Source organism: Heteronotia binoei, chromosome 18 (genome assembly GCF_032191835.1).
Source record: "Heteronotia binoei isolate CCM8104 ecotype False Entrance Well chromosome 18, APGP_CSIRO_Hbin_v1, whole genome shotgun sequence".
Taxonomy (NCBI): Eukaryota; Metazoa; Chordata; class Lepidosauria; order Squamata; family Gekkonidae; genus Heteronotia; species Heteronotia binoei.
In genome coordinates this window covers 37,700,375-37,718,996 of record NC_083240.1, presented here as the reverse complement: position 1 = coordinate 37,718,996, position 18,622 = coordinate 37,700,375, and the positions used below count along the sequence as shown (strand labels likewise).

Here is an 18,622-nt window from a genome sequence, read left to right as displayed (position 1 = left end):
GGAGGATGTTGTGAGGAGAGGTACTGGATGCTATGCTGAAAATTTGGTGCCTCTACCTCAATAAAATAGCCTCCCCAGAGCCCCAGATACCCGTGGATCAATTCTCCATTATCTCTTATGGCAGGGGTGGCCAACGGTAGCTCTCCAGATGTTTTTTCCCTACAACTCCCATCAACCCCAGCCAGCATGGCCAATGGCTAGGGCTGATGGGAGTTGCAGGCAAAAAACATCTGGAGAGCTACCGTTGGCCATCCCTGCCTTATGGGAATCGGTCTCCTTCACGGCGTGCCCAGCAGACATTTCCCTCTCCTGCTCCCGCTTTCTGATGACCCTGAAGTAGGGGGGAGGGCCTCCAGACCAGGGGATCCCCGCCTCCAACTTGGGACTGGCATCCCTACCCTGTTGTAAGAGGCTTCTGCTCTCTGTGCTAGGATGGGGGCCTTCCAAGCTCTTCAAGTCAAGTGCCAAACAACATCAATATTTAAGCAAGACGGAAACAAAGTCTGGAAAATACGACCGACCAGAATCGTCCTCTTCTTCCTCCTCTGCCATATTATTGTTGTTATTGTTAGCGTTGAAGATTTTGTGCCCAGGCTCCAAGCCTCCGTCTGTACCACCTTTTCCTAGGAAACATAACATCACGATAAGATAATGAAACATAAATGAATGGATATGTGAAGCTCTCTTCTGCTGACTGGTTCCTCTCATTCAGGCAACAACTCTTCCGGGCCTCAAGCCTTTCCTAGCTCTGGCTTGCTGAGGCTGAACCCAGCACCTTCTGCATGTAAAGCAGGAGTTCTGGCATTCAGCGGTGGCCCCTTCCAGCAGGATCAGCCCTAGACTGTCAGGCAACCCTGGGCAAGGCTAACTTCTGGCACTCCCTCTGCACTGAGAACATCTCTCTGTGCCCGCAGAAGGCCAGTGCCCTAGGCAATTGCCGGGTTTGCCTAGTGGCAAAATGACCCAGTTGTACTTGGTCAGACACAGAACCCATTTAACTCAGCACCAAACAACATATGGCAAAGTTCGACTTTGTTGAGGATGTCACACAGATTATAGGGTTGCCAGGTCTGTGCTGGAAAATACCTGGAGGCTTTGGGGGTGGATCCGGGAGAGGGCGGGGTTTGGGGAGGGGGAAGGGAACTCAACATGGCACTATGCCCTACAGTCCACCCCTCCGAGCCACTACTTTCTCCAGAGGAGCTGATCTCTGACAGCTGGAGATCGGTTGTCAAAGTGGGGGATCTCTAGGTCCCACCAGGAGGCTGTGGCAAACAAGGGAAAAAAACACAATGGGGTTGAGTTCCTGGAGATATGTGATATGAAATAATAGGAGTTTGAGCAATTATCGAAGTAGAAATAATTTTTATTTCACGGTTATCTCCAGGAACCCCACCTGGAGGCTGGCAACCCTAGCTTGAATCAGGCCAGTGATGGGACTGAGAAGAAGAAGAAGACTGCAGATTTATACCCGGCTCTTCTCTCTGAACTCAGAGACTCACAGCGGCTTACAATCTCCTATGTCTTCTCCCCCCACAACAGACACCCCGTGAGGTGTGTGGGGCTGAGAGAGCTCTCACAGCAGCTGCCCTTTCAAGGACAACTTCTGCGATAGCTATGGCTAACCCAAGGCCATTCCAGCAGCTGTAAGTGGAGGAGTGGGGAATCAAACCCGGTTCTCCCAGATAAGAGTCCACACACTTAACTACACCAAACCGGCTTTCTCTGAACTGCCCTGTGGAGCCATTACTGGCTTGGTTTGCAAAAAATATGATACTTTAGTAACTGCAGCTGGGGTTGTCAACTTCCCGGTGGGGCCTGGAGATGTCTTGGAATGGCAACTGTGATCTCCAGGCTACAGAGATCAGTTCCCTGGGAGAAAATGCCTGCTTTGGAGGATGGACTCTGTGGCATTGTACCCTACTGAGATCCCGGCCCTTCCTAAACCTAGGTTTCAATTGCAGGAATTTCCCAACACAGGTTTGGCAACCTTGGTCTACGCATAATTTTTGCAGTGGCACTAGCAGCAGTGCCACAGGAGGGGGCGAGATATCATAACCAGTGCAGGGGGAAGGCTGAAATCGTAGCTTCCTGGGGCCTGGAATGAACCTGGGGCGTCTGCACAGGAAGCAAGTCTTGTGAAAGCCCTCCTCTAACTCAGAGCTGCAGTTCCCGATTATTCTTCAGGGACAGCTGCGATGAAGCGAAAACCGCTAGGAGCCTGGTAGCGCTTGGAAGACTAATACATTGATTGTGACAGAAAATCTACAAACAATTGGCAGAAAAATCTACAAACAAGGGCAGAATTGAAGTCCACAAAACCTGGCCGTAATCAATCTGTCAGTCTTAAAGGGGATGCAAGATTCATTGTATATCAGAGGGTCTCTATAAAACAAAGTTTGAGTCCAGCGGCACCTTTAAGACCAATAAAGTTTCATTCTGGATGTAAGCTTTCATAGGCATGCACGCTTCTTATACCCAGAATTAAGCTTTGTTGGTCTTGAAGTTGCCGCTGAACTCAAACTTGGTTCTATTGCTTCAGACCGACACGGCTGCTCACATCTGAATCTGTAAGTATACACCTCCCAGCAGGCCCAGCGCGTGGGAGTAGGCAAACTAGGCCGATGCCCCCTCCCCGCTCGTGCCATCCCCAAGCCTCAGACTCGCTTCCCCTCTGCGGAGCCCACCGAACTCGGCCAGCACTGCAGAGGGAAACTGACCAGTGTTTTTTCTTGGCTTTAAGGGGTCGGGGGAACTTCCCTGACCCCTTAAAGCCAAGAAAAACCCAGGTTTTCCCTCTGCAGAGCCCATCAGAGGTGCAGAGGAAACTGACCAGTGTTTTTTCTTGGCTTTAAGGGGTCGGGGGAACTTCCCTGACCCCTTAAAGCCAAGAAAAACCCAGGTTTTCCCTCTGCAGAGCCTGCCAGAGGTGCAGAGGAAACTGACCAGTGTTTTTTCTTGGCTTTAAGGGGTCGGGGGAACTTCCCTGACCCCTTAAAGCCAAGAAAAACCCAGGTTTTCCCTCTGCAGAGCCTGCTAGAGGTGCAGAGGAAACTGACCAGTGTTTTTTCTTGGCTTTAAGGGGTTGGGGGAACTTCCCTGACCCCTTAAAGCCAAGAAAAACCCAGGTTTTCCCTCTGCAGAGCCTGCCAGAGCTGCAGAGGAAACTGACCAGTGTTTTTTCTTGGCTTTAAGGGGTCGGGGGAACTTCCCAGACCCCTTAAAGCCAAGAAAAACCCAGGTTTTCCCTCTACAGAGCCCGCCAGAGCTGCAGAGGAAACTTACCAGAGTTTTTTCATGACTTTAAGGGGTGGGGGGAAGTTCCCTGACCCCTTAAAACCAGGAAAAAACGGGGCTTCCCTTCTCCAGCGCCTGTTCTGGAGGGGGACATACTGGGTGGGCGCGTGTTGGGGTTCTGCCTCGGGTGACAGAACCCCATGCGCAGGGCCTGCCTCCCAGTGTACATAACTAATATAAACAAGTGTCTCCTAGTTCTGAGTGTTTCTCATTAAATTAGGCCCTTTTCAATGTTAATTGTTATGTTATTTTAGCACAGTGCAGGGGTGGCCAAACTGTGGCTCAGGAGCCACACGTGGCTCTTTCACACACATTGTGTGGCTCTTGTTGGACAGCTTGGAGGAGGCATTTGTCTCTTTAAATCACTTCCCCAAGCCACGCCAGCTAGCAGCTTGCAGAATGCATTTTAAAAGTTGCTTTCTTTCCACCTCTACTTCGCTCCCCTCCATCTATTTGCCTGCCTGCCTGCCTGCCTTCCTGTCTTGCAGCTCTCAACCATCTGACGTTCATGTCTTGCAACTCTCTCAAACATCTGACCTTTATTCTATGTGGCTCTTATGTTGAGCAAGTTTGGCCACCCCTGGCATAGCGTACAAATGGGGTCAAAGAAATCAGTGTAATTTAAAAAAAAATGGGCTAGAACAAAACCAAAGACAATGAAAGCATGTAAAATCTTTTAAAAGCATATTGCAGAGAATAAGGACCACAATTCCCCATGGTATGAGCTAGGACATGGGAGCCTGACACAACTCATACTCAGAGGTACAATCGGTGTAACTCTCTTCCATGTGGCTCCAAATGCTGCAAGGGGGGAGAGGAGGGGTCTGGAGGCTCCCCCCAATTTGGATTGTCAATCCCTGCTTGGGAACGACCTGGAGATTTGGAGGTGGAGCTTGGGGAAGGACTTCAGCAGGGCATCACGCCATAAAGTCCATCCTCTAAAGCAGGGGTGGCCAACGGTAGCTCTCCAGATGTTTTTTGCCTACAACTCCCATCCGCCCCAGCCATTGGCCATGCTGGCTGGGGCTGATGGGAGTTGTAGGCAAAAAACATCTGGAGAGCTACCATTGGCCCTCCTGCTCTAAAGCAGTCATTTCTTCCAGAGGAACTGATCAGTATCACTTACAGGTCACATGCAGATAGATCCCAGTAGGCAGCCATGTTGGTCTGCAATAGAACAAAGTAGTAGACAAGTGCACCTTTAAGACCAACTAAGTTTTATTCAGAATACAAGCTTTCGTATGCTCTTAAGCAGACTTCATCAGACAAAATGGGAATGGAAGCAGCAATTATATATACGTAAGTGGGGAAGCCCACGTATTAAGAATTGCTGCTTCCATTCCCATTTTAACTTGTTGTGAATAAAAAGTATCAAACTACGAAACGAATAATATCAGTCCAGATCACCAAGTTAAAACCTCATAAGTTACTCAGTGCTCCTACTGTCCTTATGTGGCTGAAAGCCACTAAATTACATTCAGTCCAGTATTAAAAGTAGGTGGTCCAATGGAGAACCGGTCTGCTTTGCAAGCCGTTTCGGATCTCAAATCCTCTTCCAGGGACCATTCTTATAAGTATTGCACAATTTTCCAGGTCCAGTAGTGCCAAAAGAATTCCTAGCTTTCTCTAATTAGCATGCATAATAGCGGGAACACCATAATAAGTACTATCCTTATCAGCAATGCAGGGACGACCTGGAAAATCGTATAATACTCATAAGAATGGTCCCTGGAAGAAGGATTTGAGATCCGAAACAGCTTGCAAAGTGGACCAGTTCTCCATTGGACCACTTACTGTTAATACTGGACTGAATATAATTTAGTGGCTCTCAGCCACATAAGGACAGTAGGAGCATTGAGTAACTTATGTTTTAACTTGGTGATATGTACTGATATTATTTGTTTTGTATTTTGATACTTTTTATTCACAAGAAGTTAAAATTGCATTTTACACAGAGAGTTTCTTTTAGTTGTGGCTACTCTCCTCCCTGGTCCCATTTACATTGTGACATCCATTCCCATTTTGTCTGATGAAGTCTGCTTAAGAGCACACAAAAGCTGACATTCTGAATAAAACTTAGTTGGTCTTAAAGGTGAACTTGTCTACTGCTTTGTTCAGGTCACATGTCATTCCAGGAGTTCTCCAGCCTCTACCTGGCAGTTAAGCAAATAAATATCGAACATTCCATAAGGGTTTTTAACTAACAATTTTTATACTAAGCAATATCCAGTGGTATTCCCAAAATTCCCTTCTACAAAAAATTGTACAATGTTCTCTCTTTGTTTGCAGAGCTACACAAAGTCCAAGAAATCCCAAAATGGGTACGACTGCTTCTCAAAACAGGTGCAGCTCTTGTCTCCAATGGATCTGGCTCAACACTTCTATTTGCCCCGGGCTTCTTGCTGGCCCTTTCAAGAGAAGCCCAGGGCAAATAGAAGTGTTGAGCCAGATCCGTTGGAGACAAGAGCACGGCCAATCGAAATAATTTATCCCATTGGTGAGCTGCCTAAAGAAGGAAACTCCGAAAAGTGAACAGAAGAGCAGTCCGTTTGCAGCCGCAGCTGTTTTAGTAAAAATCCTCACAGTGTTCTATATTTTTTTGCTTATTTATACCCTTGAGCTCTCTATGTTGACATCCACTTGGCAGTTGGCAACCCTACCTGTGGCCATGTCTGCTGGTGAAAAGAGCGCAGGAGGGAAGCTTGAAGCTGTTGCACACACCACCTGCGCCAAGAGCTGAGTCCCTCCAGCCCAAATTAAGAGACTCAACAGCCAGAGTTCCAAGTGAGTTGATCCAGAGATTCCTTTATTACCACTAGTGGCAGGAGGAAAAACCCGTATCTCTCTATACCAGGGGTGGCCAACGGTAGCTCTCCAGATGTTTTTTGCCTACAACTCCCATCAGCCCCAGCCATTGGCCATGCTGGCTCGGGCTGATGGGAGTTGTAGGCAAAAAACATCTGGAGAGCTACCGTCGGCCACCCCTGCTCTATACCGCCATTCCTCCTGCGTTTTTCCTCCAACCCATCTTTACAAAACATAGCATATTTATACAATTTCTGATAACGAAGCAGATCTTGTTGATTGGTTACAAATCCTTGCTCTTATCCTTTTGTGGTGTCTCATTGACTTAAGGAAACCCGTCTCTACCAGGGTGAGGTAATTCCTGAGGGAGTTCTTTGTTCTCTACTCCCAACCTCCCGTCCTCCTGGCATCCAACATCCTCCCGGTTTCTGGTTTCGTTCCAGAAAATGGGTCAGTACTCCCAATCCTACTGTGTGGGCGAGATGGCTCCTTTCAGACCAGGAGGTCCTTCCTTGAGGCAGGGAGAGATGCCTCCCTTATCAAAGGATGCTAACAGACCTCTGATAACGTTCTCTTGCTAGGGAAATGTGTTTCCTTTCATATATATTATTATGCTTAGCAAGGACTCTTAATAGAGGCCTATTGTCCATTGTTCCAGATCACTTCAGGTTTGGGATAGAGCGAGGTAAAGCACTATGTACTTTTAAAGCCCTGCAAATATAATACTTTGAAGGTAACAATTCAAATGCGACAGTAGTGCAAAGTAGGTTAGAGCAAATGAGTTCTGTGATCTGGATTAGTGCAATTCTATTTGGCACTCTGTGCATGCTCTAATGCAGATCTGAATCTGCGTCCTACAAAGCCCTGATTGTTTGGAGCCATGTGGAACAACCCAACACTTTTCAAGGTTTATTACACCAACTGTTGACATGACTGTGAGCTGCGTCAGGCACCCATGTCCCATATCACGTAATATGGAATGCGTATTTTGACCCTTGAAATAATATACCAGTGGCAGGCCTTGGGGAATGTAAGACTTCAGTCTAGGGCTGTGGCCAACGGGGGAGGGGGGGCACAGGGGCAGTGCCCCCTGTGGAATCTGCAGCACCCCCATCCAATCTTCCCGGATCTTCCTTTTCACTGAAAGGGAAGATTGGATGGGGGTGCTGCAGATTCTATAGGGCAGGGGTGGCCAAACTTGCCTAATGTAAGAGCCACATAGAATAAACATCAGATGTTTGAGAGCCGCAAGACATGAACATTAAATGCTTGAGAGCCGCAAGACGGGAAGGGAGGGCCCAGAGAGCAAATAGATGGGGGGAAGGAGAAGTGGAAAGAAAGCAACTTTAAATGCATTCCCCATGCCTCTGGCTGGCTTGGCTTGAAGAAGTTATTTAGAGACAAATGCCTTCTCCAGGCTGGCCGACAGGGTGGTCAGGGCTTTGAGACCCACACAATATGTGTGAAAGAGCCACATGTGGTTCCTGAGCCACAGTTTGGCCACTCCTGCTATAGGGGGCGCCTCCTGCTGGCTACAGCCCTGCTTCAGTCCTAGCCGTTGAGGCCAAGCAAAGACCTCTGGCCTTTCCTTCCAGGGCCTGCAACCTCACCTCTACACTTGGGAGTATCTCGATCCAGGCAAGTGCTGGTGGCCGAACCAGTGAACCCCCCAACGTGGACTGCAGCACTCTCGACGTCGGTGTCAGCGTGGTGGATTTCGTAGCTTCTCTTGCTCCGCAGCTGTCCGCTCTGGTTTAACTTGCTTTCGACTATGGAGACAGCAAAAGAAACACGCATCAAGGGCTTGAGGAAATAAGGAATTCTATTGATAATAGCGTAGCAGTCTTTGGCTGCCGCTGGTTGTGATAAGAACCGCAGGCAAAAGGGCAAAGACAGAGACAAAAGAGTGCAAAAGTGAAGGCCGGAGAGCATCTTTGCCGCCCTGAAAACACAGCTGTATTTTAAGATCCTGTAGAAAGATCTGGGGGGAGGGAATTCTGCAGCCCCAAAACCAATCCCTGCCGCTTGCTTTGACTTTCATACCGATGTCAGTGAGGTTGAGGAACGCCTTCTCCTGAAAATCACCTGCAAGCAGAACGCAAAGCCCGTTCAGCTCCTGTGTGGCCTTGCGTGGCTGGCGCCGCTTTTGTTGGACACATGCCTGTGGAGGAACCAGAGGTAGGGAAAGTGAGCGCAGCAGAGGTAGCAGCTGTGAATAACATGAGATGGGTCCGGCGCGTTTGCTGAGCCCTTGTTTGCTTAGGGTTGTCAAGTCCAACTCAAGAAATACCTGGGGACTTTGGGGTGGAGCCAGGAGTAAGGGTGTGGCAAGCACAATTGAATTCCAAAGGGACCACACACCTTTTAAATACCTTCCTTCTATTGAAAATAATGACAGACAGGGGCACCTACTTTGAGGGCTCATAGAATTAGATCCCCTGATCCAATCTTCTTGAAACTTGAAGGGTATTTTGAGGAGAGTCACCAGATGCTATGCTGCAAATTCAGTGCCTCTACCTCAAAAAACAGCCTCCCCAGATACCCATGGATCAATTTTCCATTATACCCTATGGGAATCGGTCTCCAGAGGGTATAATGGAGTTCCCGGCAGACATTCTCCTCCCCCTCTCCCTGCTTTCTGATGACCCTGAAGTGGGAGGAAGGCCTCCAAACCAGGAGGTCCCCTGCCCCCACCTGGGGATTAAGGTAACCAAAAAGATAAACGCGAAAAAATTGAGCAGGAAAAAGGTAAGAACCTCCACGAAAAACCAGCCTCAAAAGAGTACAAAAATAGTAAACACTTTATAAGCAAAGGATGCCTATCAGCTATGTAGGAACATAAGAGAAGCCATATTGGATCAGGCCAATGGCCCATCCAGTCCAACACTCTGTGTCACATAAGAACATAAGAGAAGCCCTGTTGGATCAGGCCAATGGCCCATCCAGTCCAACACTCTGTGTCACATAAGAACATAAGAGAAGCCCTGTTGGATCAGGCCAGTGGCCCCTCCAGTCCAGCACTCTGTGTCACATAAGAACATAAGAGAAGCCATGTTGGATCAGGCCAATGGCCCATCCAGTCCAACACTCTGTGTCACAAAAGAACATAAGAGAAGCCATGTTGGATCAGGCCAATGGCCCATCCAGTCCAACACTCTGTGTCACGCAGTGCCCAAAAAACCCAGGTGCCATCAAGAGGTCCATAAGAACATAAGAGAAGCCATGTTGGATCAGGCCAATGGCCCATCCAGTCCAACACTCTGTGTCACACAGTGGCCAAAATTTTATTTATATATATATATATATATATATATATATATATATATATATATATATATATATATATATATATATATATATATATATATATATATACACACACACACACACACTGTGGCTAATAGCCACTGATGGACCTCTTCTCCATACTTTTATCTAAACCCTTCTTGAAGGTGGCCATGCTTGTGGCCGCCACCACCTCCTGTGGCAGTGAATTCCACACGTTAATCACCCTTTGGGTGAAGAAGTACTTCCTTTTATCCGTTTTAACCCGTCTGCTCAGCAATTTCATCGAATGCCCACGAGTTCTTGTATTTATTACCATGCGACTGGATCTGTGTGACTGCTAAGAATTTTGAAGCTTTGCTCGCTAGAAAAATGTGTAATGGTATTCTGAAGCTTGTTGAAGCCCTATTGTGAAACAGGGAATTTAGTACAACCCTGTCGCGTTGTATGTGTGCCTTGCTGCACATGATCATTCCATCAAAGTGACTGTGAACATGATTTAGAGCTTTGGACTCTCTTGAAAATTTCACCTCTGCCAGAACCTGGACTACTCCATGTATTTATTGACGTTGAATCGTCTTTTTTGAAACTGTGGTATGGGCGTGGCTTTCATTTTCAGTTGCGATCCATTTCGCCTCATGCTGATATGCATTATTTGCTTATAAATTTTAACGTTTTAATAATGTTTTATTGTCATAATGTGAATTGTCATCGAATTGTGAATTCTGTTAGCCGCCCTGAGCCCATTTGGGGAGGGCAGGATATAAGTGCAATAAATAAATAAATAAAAATACTATTTTTGTACTCTTTTTTTAGGCTGTTTTTTCGTGGAGGTTCTTACCTTTTTCCTGCCCCATCTGGGGATTGGCAACCCCATGTTTGCTGGTCCTCACAGGCATACTGAGGGAGGAGGCCACCAAAGTTGGAAAAGCCAGCGACTCACCAAAATCTGTTCCGGGCTTTGGGCTAAAGCAATACCGGGCTGGATCTTTTTCAGCTTCTGAATGTTTTCTGGTAAGAAGGAAAAGGGAGGACAAATGAAACCGGCCAATGGCATCTTATCTTCTTCCCACACCTCCCCCTCCCCACGGTCTACCTCCCAAGTCTCCAGGTATTTCTCAACCTTAGTAACCACGGTAATTGTGCTCATCTTGGAGAGGGAAGCAATTCCGAGCAGGTCTAGCCAATGTTGGCAGAGTTAATTAACACAGCAACGATACACAACCTGATTAAAGAGCAGATAAAGGTTTGTTTAGGAACTAACATACTTGATAGGAAAGTGGAGAGACAGCGATAGGTTCCTAACTACATCTCCAGCTGAGAGAGAGAAAGACTGAGTGTGGCACTTCAAAGAAGAAGGGGGAAAGTGCCCAAAGAGTAGCAACCTGGAGACAGACGATGGATGTTTTTACACTGACAGTTTGTGACTATCACCGCATTGGAAACTCACCTTTTACATTACCTAACGTTCTCACAACTGTCTTGCATTGTTGCTGCCCGAAGCATCTACATTTGTTTCGGTGAGGTGAGTTTTGGAGCTGCTGCTGCAACGTTTTTCTCCACGCTAGTTTTGATCTGGCCTTTTCTCTACAGGCGTTTCAAACTTGTATTGTCGAAGTTTTCATGTGTTTTAAAAGACTTCTCCAAAAGCCGCCACAAGGTGCAGTAATTTGCATGAGAACTGACAGCACTTGAAATTTTTACATATCATTGCTTGCCTCATCTAGTAATTTAAATTTGTATTGTTTTTGCAGCGTTGACACGATTTCCAAGCAATTGTATACATTGAACTAAGCACTGGCATTCCGGCTGCCCTCTGATCAGAGACACACACACCCCGCCCCCCCAATTGAAACGCTTAAATGTAAAAGGAAAATAATTAAAGCGATTTGAAGACTCTAAAACTCTGGATCAAACTGAATGTAAAAACACCCAAGGAATGGCACTTAACAGGAGAGAGAAAGTTCGGTCCTCTCACTCTTCTATCTCATTGACTCATTGCTGCCCCCTTGAGGATCTTCTTCTCTAAACACCAGACATTGCCTTTTCCAATACCCTGTGCGCCCTTGTCTACAGCATACCCCAGAATCCTCTGCAACACACAATGACGCTGTAATGTACTCGGAGACGAGACGTGTTGAAGACAGCATGCTTTATTAGCTGGTACATTACAACAAGATGGGGCAACGCGGGCCGGGACCCGCTTTATATACACACTACCCGGAACGGCCCCTTCGCTGGCCCAGACCAATCCTGGCCAGTCAAACTTCCCGCCACAGGTCTTGATTGGTGGGGTACATTCGCGCGCTGTGTCGAGTGACCAGGGGATTCCCCCTAGTCGCCTCTGCTGCATGGCGCGCGGTGCTTAACTGAAGCACGATACACTACAGACGCCCCATGGCAGATACTGCCTGCCTGAAAGCAGAAAGCGTGCAGAGAGTTTGCATATCGGCGTTGAGTCACTTGAGTGTCTCGTTTGCTTGCCTTGAATTCCCAGACAGAGAAGAGACTGGGGAACCCCTACATGACTCAGCGCCCGCAGTTGTTGTGACGGCACAGCAGTCATGCTATGTGGTGGCGGCACCGTGAGGGAAGGGGTGCTTATCCGTTTCCTCCCCTGCAGCTTCCCCAGTGTAGTTCGTTTTCCACAGCTGCAGCACCCTCCAGGGAACAAGGGGTGGGGGGACACCACTAGCCTTTCATCGTGTCGCACCTGTTTCAGAGCACTGGTGTCAGCTGCTGGTTTGTTTTGAGCAGGGCTTTTTTCATAGCAGGAACTCCTTTGCATATTAGGCCACACACTACTGATTTAGCCAATCCTTCACATCCTTACAGAGCTCTTCGTACAGGGCCTAGTGTAAGCTCCAGGAGGATTGGTTACATCAAGGGCGTGCGGCCTAATATGCAAAGGAGTTCCTGCTACCCAAAAAAGCCCTGGTTTTGAGGCTTATTTTCAGGCGCTTGCATTGACCTTTCAAGCTCCGTGCAGTCTGAGGCCCACAAATCCAGAGGACCATCTCTCCTACATCCAGGGCTTTTTTTGGTAGAAAAAGCCCAAGGAGAAACTCATATGCGTATTAGGCCACACCCCCTGACCATCACCATTGTTTTGCACAGGGATTTTTTTTTAAAAGAAAAGATCCAGCAGGAACTCATCTGCGTATTAGGCCACTCCCCCTGGCACCAAGCCAGCCGGAACTACGTTCCTGTGCATTCCTGCTCAAAAAAAGCCCTGCCTACATCTACACCTCACTCTGGAAAGTACACTATTGTTGTGCTATAGCAATACTTTGCAATATATCTACACAGGAAAATCCAGCAGGAAATGAATGCTATAGCACAACAGTAGCACAATCACCAGCTTTTAGGGTTACCAACTCTACTTTGGGGAATACCTGGAGATTTGAGGGTTGCAGCCTGGGGAGGGCAGGGTTTGGGGTAGAGAGGGACCTCAGTAGGGCATAATGCTGAAGAGTCCATCCCCCAAAGCAATTATTTTCTCCAGGGAAACTGATCTTGGGGGGGGTTTGGAGATCCATTGAAATCCTGGGAGATCTCCAGGCTCTAGGCTGGCAAACATACTCCAGCTAAGTCCACACAACAGCTCTGATGCATGCAGTGACTGATTGCTCTCTGTGCTCTGCTGTCGAGAGCTACGATACGTAGCAATATCTTTTAGAGCATTTTCAATGGCTGCCTGGACGGTGCGGCCAGAAAGAAGAGCTGGCCCTTCCCAATCAGCCTGGAGGCAATGATGCCCCCTGTTGGAGGGCCTGCCCTGTTGCCATCTTTGCAGCTCTCTTGCTACGGGCTATTGTTCTGTTGCAGGTTCTGGCTTTACTGTTCTTTTGAACACCCTTTTGGAAACCACTTTAGGTCTCCTCTGGGGAGCATCCATATTTTAATAAAAGCATTAGTATAATATATTCTATTTTTTTAGTGGCAGGAACTCCTTTGCATATTAGGCCACATCCTCTGTTGTAGCCAATCCTCTTGGAGCTTACAAGGCTCTTCGTACAGGGCCTGCTGTAAGCTCCTGGAGGACTGGCTACATCAGGGGTGTGTGGCCTAATATGCAAAGGAGTTCCTGCTACAAAAAAAAGCCCTGGATCTCCCCAGCATTGTCTCAATACAGCCTCAGTGTGTTATTTTGTGTGTGATCTGGCTGTGGACAAGCCAAACCTATACCTACTGTTGCAAAAACAGAAGACACCAAAATATAGGGTTACTAGCTTTGGGCTGGGAAATACCTGGAGATTTGGGGGGTGGAGCGTGAGGAAGGTGGGAGGTGGGGTGGGGAGAAGAGGCACCTCCGGGGTACAGTACCATAGAGTCTACCCTCTGAAGCAGCTGTTTTCTCCAGGGCAACTGTTTTCTGTTGTCCGGAGATCATTGTAATAGCAGGAGAACTCAGGGCCCCACCTGGAGGATGGCAACCCTCTCAAAATAGCAGACCAAGCTGGATCAAACTCCGGTAGGCCCATCCATTCCAGCTTGCTGTCTCCAGCAAAGTCCAATTCCACCAGAAGCCCATAAACTGTGGTTCACGGCACCTGTACATACCTCCTAAACTGGCCTCCTCGCAGTGGATCTCATTCTGCAAATTGCATTTATACAGCCTGCCAGAATCACCTGGTCCCAAGGATGTAGCCAGAATCCTTTTGTTTAGAGAAAGAGAGAGAGAGAGACAGGGAAAAGGGGGGGCAGGAGAGAAGAAAGAGAGAGAGACAAATGAATGAACCTAACAAGAATGGCCTTGGTAGATCAGCCCAAAATCTACTGAGTTCAGCACTCTGTTGGCAGATGTGTCCATCCACAGATTCAGTTAGGACAAAAGGAAAGTATTTCTTTATCCAATTAGTGATTCAAATGTGGAATTTGTTGCCACAGACATAGATGGCTTTAAAAGGGGATTGGACATATTCACGGAGGACTGGTCTGCCAGTGGCTATCAGGCATGGTAGAAGGATTTCCAGACATGCTGGGTACAGACGGGCAAACTTCGGGCGTACTGGAGGCATCCCAAACTGTGCCGCTCCAAACTGGAGTGGCCACATCCAGATCAGACGCTCTCACACGATGCGTTCGTATATCCAACAAGGGGTGCCTTTGTGTGTCCACACGGTTGTTGCATGCCACCCACTTAGTGCAGTTTGGGTTTCTTTTTCCCCCTTCCATTTTAGTTGGCCATACACTCATGTGCTCATGCGTTTCGGGCACACCACCAATTCGCCTCACTTGCACACTCCTGCTGTCAGATGCCCCGAAAGATGGATGGTGTGCACCGGAAGAATTTGCTACCACTTCCCAAGTGGTAGCTATTTGATCCATCTCAGAGATGTCGGAGGATGGGGTCAGTGTGGGAGTGGGACGGGCAGCAGCTGTGCCTGTCTGACCTTGATATATATAGAGATAGATAGATAGATAGATAGATAGATAGATAGATAGATAGATAGATAGATAGATAGATAGATAGATAGATAGATAGATAGATAGATAGATAGACAGACAGACAGACAGACAGACAGACAGACAGACAGACAGACAGACAGACAGACAGACAGACAGACAGACAGACAGACAGACAGACAGACACTGTGGCTAATAGCCACTGATGGACCTCTGCTCCATATTTTTATCTAAACCCCTCTTGAAGGTGGCTATGCTTGTGGCCGCCACCACCTCCTGTGGCAGTGAATTCCACATGTTAATCACCCTTTGGGTGAAGAAGTGCTTCCTTTTATCCGTTCTAACCTGTCTGCTCAGGAATTTCATCGAATGCCCACGAGTTCTTGTATTGTGAGAAAGGGAGAAAAGTACTTCTTTCTCTACTTTCTCCATCCCATGCATTATCTTGTAAACCTCTATCATGTCACCCCGCAGTCGATGTTTCTCCAAGCTAAAGAGTCCCAAGCGTTTCAACCTTTCTTCACAGGGAAAGTGTTCCAGCCCTTTAATCATTTTAGTTGCCCTTTTCTGGACTTTCTCCAATGCTATAATATCCTTTTTGAGGTGCGGCGACCAGAACTGCACACAGTACTCCAAATGAGACTGCACCATCGATTTATACAGGGGCATTATGATACTGGATGATTTGTTTTCAATTCCCTTCCTAATAATTCCCAGCATGGCGTTGGCCTTTTTTCTTGCAAACGCACACTGTCTTGACATTTTCAGTGAGTTATCTACCACGACCCCAAGATCTCTCTCTTGGTCAGTCTCTGCCAGCACCCCAAATTGGCTGTCTGAATTAGGGTTGCCAATCCCCAGGTGGGGGCAGGGGATCCCCCGCTTTGGAGGCCCTCCCCCTGCTTCAGGGTCATCAGAAAGCAGGGAGAGGGGAGGGAAATGTCTGCTGGGAACTCCATGATTCCCTAGGGAGACTTATTCCCATAGAAAATAATGGAGAATTGATCCACAGGTATCTGGGGCTCTGGAGGGGCTGTTTTGTGAGGTAGAGGCACCAAATTTTCAGTATAGAATCCGTTGCCTCTCCCCCAAATACCCCCTCAGGTTTCAAAAAGATTGGACCAGGGGGTCCAATTCTATGAACCCCAAAAGAAGGTGCCCCTATCCTTCATGATTTCCTATGGAAGGAAGGCATTTAAAAGGTGTGCAGTCCCTTTAAATGTGATGGCCAGAACTCCATTCCCTTTGGAGTTCAATTATTCTTGTCACACCCTTACTCTTGGCTCCACCCCAATGTCTCCTGGCTCCACCCCCAAAGTCCCCAGAAATTTCTTGAATTGGACTTGGCAACCCTAGTCTGAATTTGGGATTAGAGCAGTTCCTCTGTGGAACCGGCTTCCTCAGGAAGTGGTAGGCTCTGGAAGTTTTAAAACAGAGGCAACGTGACCATCTGACAGCAATGCTGATTCTGTGAACTTAGGGAGGGCAAGAAGGGTTGATTAGCGTAGTTCTTGTGGCCCTTTCTTACACTCCCAGGGAAATGCTGATTTGACACTTTGGGACCAGGAAGCAATTTTTCTCCAGGCCAGGGATACTGGACATTTGTCTTTTTTGCCATCTTCTGGGCATGGAACAGGGGTCACTGTGGGTGTTGGGGGGGGGGGTAGATAGTTCTGAACTTCCTGCATTGTGTAGGGGGTTGGACTAGATTACTCTAGAAATCCCTACCAACTCTATGATTCTGTGATGACTAAAGGGGCTTTTCATATTCAGAGGCTGTAATACCAGTGCCAGGAGGAGGCCACCTCAAGGAAAGACCTTGGCCATTGTGCCCTAGAGAAACTGGGTGGTCACTGTGTGAGATGGAATACTGGACTAGGTGGACCACTGGTCTGATCTGGCAGGGCCAGTTTGGTATAGTGGTTAAACATGCAGACTCTTATCTGGGAAAACCGGGTTTGATTCCCCACTCCTCCACTTGCACCTGCTGGAATGGCCTTGGGTCAGCCAGAGCTCTCGTAGGAGTTGTCCTTGAAAGGGCAGCTGCTGCGAGAGCCCTCTCAGCCCTACCCACCTCACAGGGTGTCTGTTGTGGGGGAAGAAGATATACGAGGTTGTAAGCTGCTCTGAGTCTCTGATAAATCTGCAGTCTTCTTCTTCTTATGCCTGGGTAACTCACAGTGTTCCCTCTAAGCTGCGGAGTCTTGTGAGCAAAAATTCTACTTTGTGAGGTACTGATATTAAAGTTGTGAGCGACTACATAAATTAGTGTGCTCTGGTGGTCCTCCTTCCTGAGCTAAGTCAGAAATGTGTGAGCTGGAGGCTAAAAATCTGTGAGCTAGCTCATGCTGAATCAGCTTTAGGGTTGCCAAGTCCAACTCAAGAAATATCTGGGGACTTTGGGGGTGGAGCCTGGAGGCTTTGGGGGTGGAGCCAAGATCAAGGCTGGGACAAGCATAATTGAACTCCAAAGGGAGTTCTGGCCATCACATTTAAAGGGACGGCACACCTTTTCAATTCCTTCCTTCCATAGGAAATAATGGATAGGGGCACCTTATTTTGGGGCTCATAGAATTGGACCCCCTGGTCCAATCTTTTTGAAACTTGGCGGGTATTTTGGGGAGAGGCACTAGATGCTATACTGAAAATTTGGTGCCTCTACCCCAAAAAACAGCCCCCCCCCCAGAGCCCCAGATACCCACAGATCAATTCTCCATGATTTTCTATGAGAATAAATCTCCACAGGGAATAACAGAGTCACCCAGCAGACATTTCCCTCCCCTCCCCCCCGCTTTCTGACGACCCTGAAGCGGAGGGGAGGGTCTCCAAATGGGGGATCCCCTGCCCCCACCTGGGGATTGGCAACCCTACTCAGCTTAGAGGGAACACCGGTGACTCACAATAATAGCATGGAGGTAACAGAACAGCCCTTACTGACTCTGAAGGTGCAGCTCCTTGCACTGAACTCTCACAGCTTATAACGGTTTCCAGACCTACCCCCCAGGAACACGTCTCGTACGCCCGCACACCTGCGAAAGCACAAGCAGATGTGGTAGACGAGTTACCTCACCGCGGTTCTCTGACACAGTCTGCTACAGGAAACCACCTTCTCATTGTGGTCAGTGTCTATTCAGTCTTACACATTTGGGGTGCACTGCTGATGCCGTGACACATGTGCAAGCCACTGTCAAGCCTTATTAGAGATAATTTGTGAGGGGCCCCCTGAGATTTCGACTGCTTAGGGGCCTCCACAGGCATTCCCCTCAAACCTGCTGGCTTCCCAGCGTATCCGCCTGCCTTCCCCACCCACTGTAGAGTTTCACCTTACCAACTCTGTTGCCCATCAGAATGCTGAAGAACCCGATGTCCAAAGTGAGGGGTCGTGGGGTGCGAGACCCACCTCCGGCTGGTGTCAATGTTAAAGCTTCCCAGAGGCTTCACAGCTGCAAGGGTGAGATGGATTAGTGATTAATCCCAAACAAGAGGAAGAACTGGAAGCTGAATTTGGAGGCGAGAACAGGTCTTATGTGGCATCCAACCCAAGAGAGAAAATGATGGGTGCTCAACAGATATTCCCTCCCCGCTCCCTGCTTTCTGATGACCCTGAAGCGAAGGGAGGGCCTCCAAACTGGGGGATCCCCTGCCCCTACCTGGGGATTAACAACCCTATATTGCGGGGGGGGGGGGGGGGAGAGAGACTGCTCTGCACTTCCTGTCAGCCATCCCCAGGCTGTTTTTCTCCCCAAGGTGGGGAAAATATAGAACCCTCTGTCTTTTCCCCTCTCCAAGGGTGGGAAAGCAGTTGGAGATAGAGTTTGCTCAGGAG

General features: G+C 48.1%; 1 protein-coding gene and 1 long non-coding RNA gene across 2 annotated transcripts in view; both read right to left on the bottom strand.

Annotated features, from left to right (window-relative positions):
* Positions 1–10,264, bottom strand: part of LOC132586840 (integrin alpha-E-like) — a 47,832-nt gene extending 37,568 nt beyond the window's left edge. Inside the window, exons 1-4 of the mRNA XM_060258972.1 lie at positions 10,229–10,264; positions 8,146–8,263; positions 7,713–7,871; positions 522–623 (exon numbers count right to left, since the gene is read on the bottom strand). Coding sequence (XP_060114955.1) covers positions 522–623; positions 7,713–7,871; positions 8,146–8,263; positions 10,229–10,264 — 415 coding nt within the window. The remainder of the gene's footprint in view (positions 1–521; positions 624–7,712; positions 7,872–8,145; positions 8,264–10,228) is intronic.
* A 65-nt stretch (positions 10,265–10,329) lies between these two features.
* On the bottom strand, positions 10,330–18,254 carry LOC132587081 (uncharacterized). Its single transcript, XR_009556401.1, has 3 exons — positions 18,125–18,254; positions 13,951–14,045; positions 10,330–10,398 (listed from the first exon to the last, which is right to left on the bottom strand). It is a non-coding gene; the product is annotated as an uncharacterized LOC132587081 (long non-coding RNA).
* Between the last annotated feature and the right edge of the window lie 368 nt (positions 18,255–18,622).